This window comes from Vulpes vulpes, chromosome 4, assembly GCF_048418805.1.
Source record: "Vulpes vulpes isolate BD-2025 chromosome 4, VulVul3, whole genome shotgun sequence".
Taxonomy (NCBI): domain Eukaryota; kingdom Metazoa; phylum Chordata; class Mammalia; order Carnivora; family Canidae; genus Vulpes; species Vulpes vulpes.
The window spans coordinates 23,659,887-23,663,751 of NC_132783.1; the positions used below are offsets into that span (position 1 = coordinate 23,659,887).

General features: G+C 39.2%; 1 protein-coding gene across 1 annotated transcript; it reads right to left on the reverse strand.

Moving 5' to 3' along the window:
- Positions 1–1,418: 1,418 nt before the first annotated feature.
- Positions 1,419–3,647, reverse strand: LOC140598722 (rho GTPase-activating protein 20-like). The gene is made up of 3 exons (XM_072757249.1): positions 3,543–3,647; positions 2,832–3,021; positions 1,419–1,604 (listed from the first exon to the last, which is right to left on the reverse strand). Exons 1-3 carry the CDS (start codon positions 3,575–3,577, stop codon positions 1,419–1,421), a joined length of 411 nt encoding a protein of 136 aa, XP_072613350.1. The 5' UTR covers positions 3,578–3,647.
- Positions 3,648–3,865: the final 218 nt, after the last annotated feature.

Here is a 3,865-nt window from a genome sequence, read left to right on the forward strand (position 1 = left end):
CAGGCTACCTGCAAGTGCACAGGTGACCACACCTGAAACCAGAACTGTTCAAATGAGCTTCCACTGAAGTGTTATGTGAATCATAAACAAAGAAATGGTTGTCTAACCTACTGAGCTATGGAATGATTTTTATTATCCATATAAAAGTATACAACACAACACAGTACACTACAATTCAAAAAGTAGGTCATAGGATATGGTCGGCATTGAAGATAGAGGAGATAAATTGTGGGAAGATTTCTCCAATATGAATATATGGGACCAAGGAAAAAACTTTAAATGGAAATAGCTGGGTCTTGGAAGGGGTTCATTCTCATTCATTGGAAAAACAGATAAAGAGGAAGTGTCAAGGGTCATTATGGAGTCCAGTCTTCAGTGCCTTACTAAACTGTAGACATGTAGGTGGATGGACCACATGGGGACTTGGTAGCATTCTGCAGTTTTGCTCTTCTGGAAATCACTATCACTCTCACTGGCTTGGATTCAACAGTTTGATTTTCTGTCACTGACGACATGAAAAACAAACACTTGTCTTGCACCAGCATATTCTCAGACATGGTACTAGACTCATCTTAATTCCTGATGACACGGATTATCCAAAAGCTTCCCTCAACACAATGAGGTATATGTCGTAAAACGAAGACATGTCAAAAGTATGGAGGGATTGATGATATGTGTTTCCAGGTTCTGAATCTAAACTTCATTTTACAAAAAATGGGGTGTTACCAGTGAGCTGTGATTTGCTAGGCGCCAATAATACTCGCACTAGTCTCAGGGGAACTTCTCCTAGTTCTATTAATTACGTTTTAGAAATGTGTTTTACACCCTTTATCTTATTGAAACTTGACAACATTTCTAAGATTTAGACATTATTTTTATCCACATTTTAGGCATGAATAAAGTGATACGGAGCTAGAGTAATTGGCCAAAGGTCCTATAGCTGATAAATGGGGGCACTGGAATTTGTACCGTGGGGAGGTTGTTTGACATCAAGTCAAGTCCTTTTCTCTCAATGATGCTGGTTCTTTTCAACTTATTTTAAAGAGCACTGGAATCCTGTGGTGCCTCAAGAGCCACTGATCATAAAGAGGATGGAGCAGGAATAAAAGTCCCGTGCTATGGTTTCAACTAGAGCACATTTATATATTATTACTAGAAATAAAGAATTATGCATTATATGCTTACCTACATATATAATACAATATAGATGTGGGATCCATTTAAAATTGTGTTTTAAAAAATCCCCAAACACTGTATCATACCATGCTATCTCCTAATACTGCCAAAAACGTCTTGGAGTTTCTATGCTTTCGTGGGTCTCCAGTGTGTGAAACCTCCCTTGACCTGCTAGCCAGCCTTCAGAAGAAGGAGCAGCTGGGAATCATTGCCCTGGGGATGCTCTGGGCTCCAGAACAGGGTTAAGTATCTGCCATGACCCCTGGCAACCTTGCTGTCTGTGTCTCCCTAAAGCTTATTAAATTATCCACAGTACCTGCAGCCTTCTCATTGTAATGACAACTCTTTGAATTATCTCCCATGAGAGAAGTGATGTCTTCACCCAATATCTTCAGACAATTTTCATACAAAAATTGTATCAGAGAAGCCTGTAATGCAAAAAGAACACAATGGGGTGCTCTTTTTCATATGGAAGAGTTATAAGTCACATTTTGTTTATAAACCTTGGATCTAACCAAAACTGTGAAAGACTTCTATGAAAAATTCAGAGTTGATAAAAATATATAGAAAACCAATTTCTCTAATAAAATAACATAGAGTGATACTTTCCATTGTACTTTGAGTACAGATTTTAAAATACTACTAGTCAGTGGGCTAAAGTCCTAATTTGTGGCATAATTTAATAGCTAATATTGTGATACCAATGGTTACACCTTAAAACTAGGATAGCTTTCAAAGTAATCTACCTTCTGAAAATTTACTTATTTTGTAAATATTTGCTTCCAGAAAATATTGGGATGTAACTTAGTATAATATATGATTAAAATGTATAGGGCAGAGACAAATTCCTATGAAATCAATTTCTTAAATAGGGCAGAATATTTTTTGGAAAGTGCATAGTCCTGTGGATTTTTTTTCTATGTATTCTTTTGTTTTGTTTTTGAGTAAAACCTCACAGGGCTGGGGAGAAAACATGTCTGTCTCTCTAACCGAAGTCCCTTCTCATGTCTCGCTTTGCCTAAAGCTGGCTCTTGGCATGAGCTTGGGGAAAAGCTGTCATCTTATTAGGCATGTGTGGCTTCATTAGGATGTTCTGGAATATCTCTCTAGTTTCTGTCTGATGTAGCGGAGGCAAAACAGTAGCCAAGTATTTTTCTAAATGAGCCAAGACTTGCAGAGCAAAGCCAATGTGTTTGGAGCCATAGGTGCTCATAGTGCCCGAGGCACCTAGGATGTGCCAGTAAGGACCACGGAAGCCGGGGGTTGTTATCATTGTGTCATGAAGAAACCATGGCTTTGCCCAAGGTTCCAAGCTCCCGCCTCAAGGATAAGGCTGAGATCTGACCTTGGCTTGTCAAACTCTGGAGCCCAGGTCTTTTCTACCATATTACATCATTCTTCTCTCTCTTTTGTTTAGTCAGTCTAGTATTGAATCTCCTGGATGGGAAAGAAGCAACTCAACTGCCCTGCGTTTCCCACTTTAACAACACCCCTTCCCAGATTCCACCAGAGAAGGATAACAAACTCTGCAATTCCAAGGAAGCCTATGAAGATGTGCACTTCTCAGAACTGATCCATCCAATTGACTACTACACATTTCAGGTTCAAAGCATGGATTCTAAACCTCAGGGGACACATATGAGAGCTCTCCCTACCTTTTTTATGAAGTTCTCTTCCAATTCCAAGCTGCCACAATTAGGTGGACAAAGAATGCTTGGGGCTATACACACTGATAAATCATAAGCTGATATCTGGTTGGGTGAGGATTCTTGCTCAATGTTGCGTAGCACTCCGAAAAGGTATCGCAAGACAACAACATTCACATTTGGCAGCTGAGCTAGAAGCCTAAAGTCAGAAAGATGTACTTTTGAATAAGGCAAGTCATTGCACTTAGCAGCTGGAAGTATAGAGATGGAGAGCACAGAACATCTTTCTAGATCTAGTACACAGCCTGCTGTAGCAGAGTTCCAGGCATGAACGTATACAAAAATGTTTTACCGAATTCAATTTCTGAGATAACCCACTCTGTTTAAATCATTGACAAACTGAAGGTTATACCACAGACTGTTGATGCTCTGGCATCTCTTTTAGGCCACTGACTTTTGTTTACCAGTTTCATATATACAGAAGTTGTATAATGGCTAAGGAGTCCACCACGTTAATAAGGTCTGGAGAAGAGCAAAAATAGCCATAAGGCATGCCTGTATTCTGAAACTGGCCTCCATGGGTGTGAAGAATTGAAACTATTTGGCATTGAATATTGTTTTAGTGGTCAAAGAGGCAAGAAGGAAGCCAGTATTTTCCTAATAGTATATTGGCTGTATTTCTGAGCCATGACCAGAGTAGAGTACTTATTGCATCATTACCTCTGGGCTGCATTTATTTTCTCCTCCTCGGTCATTTCGTCAAGAACACCAAGCCATTTTTCGTAGAGTTCCGATGAAAGTAAACTTCCTTCGATATTTTCAAGAAAATCCTTATGTGGATAGAAAAATAAATCAATACATGCAAACAGACACAGTCACACAGACGCAGACACACACACACACACACAAATATATAGGTATATATGATACAAAGTATATATTGGAAATATCACAAGAAAACACTTAGTTCAAAACTTCAGTTCAGTCCCTAATTTCTTCCTAGATACCCGAACTGTGACCCACACGGAGTTCACCTCATACTC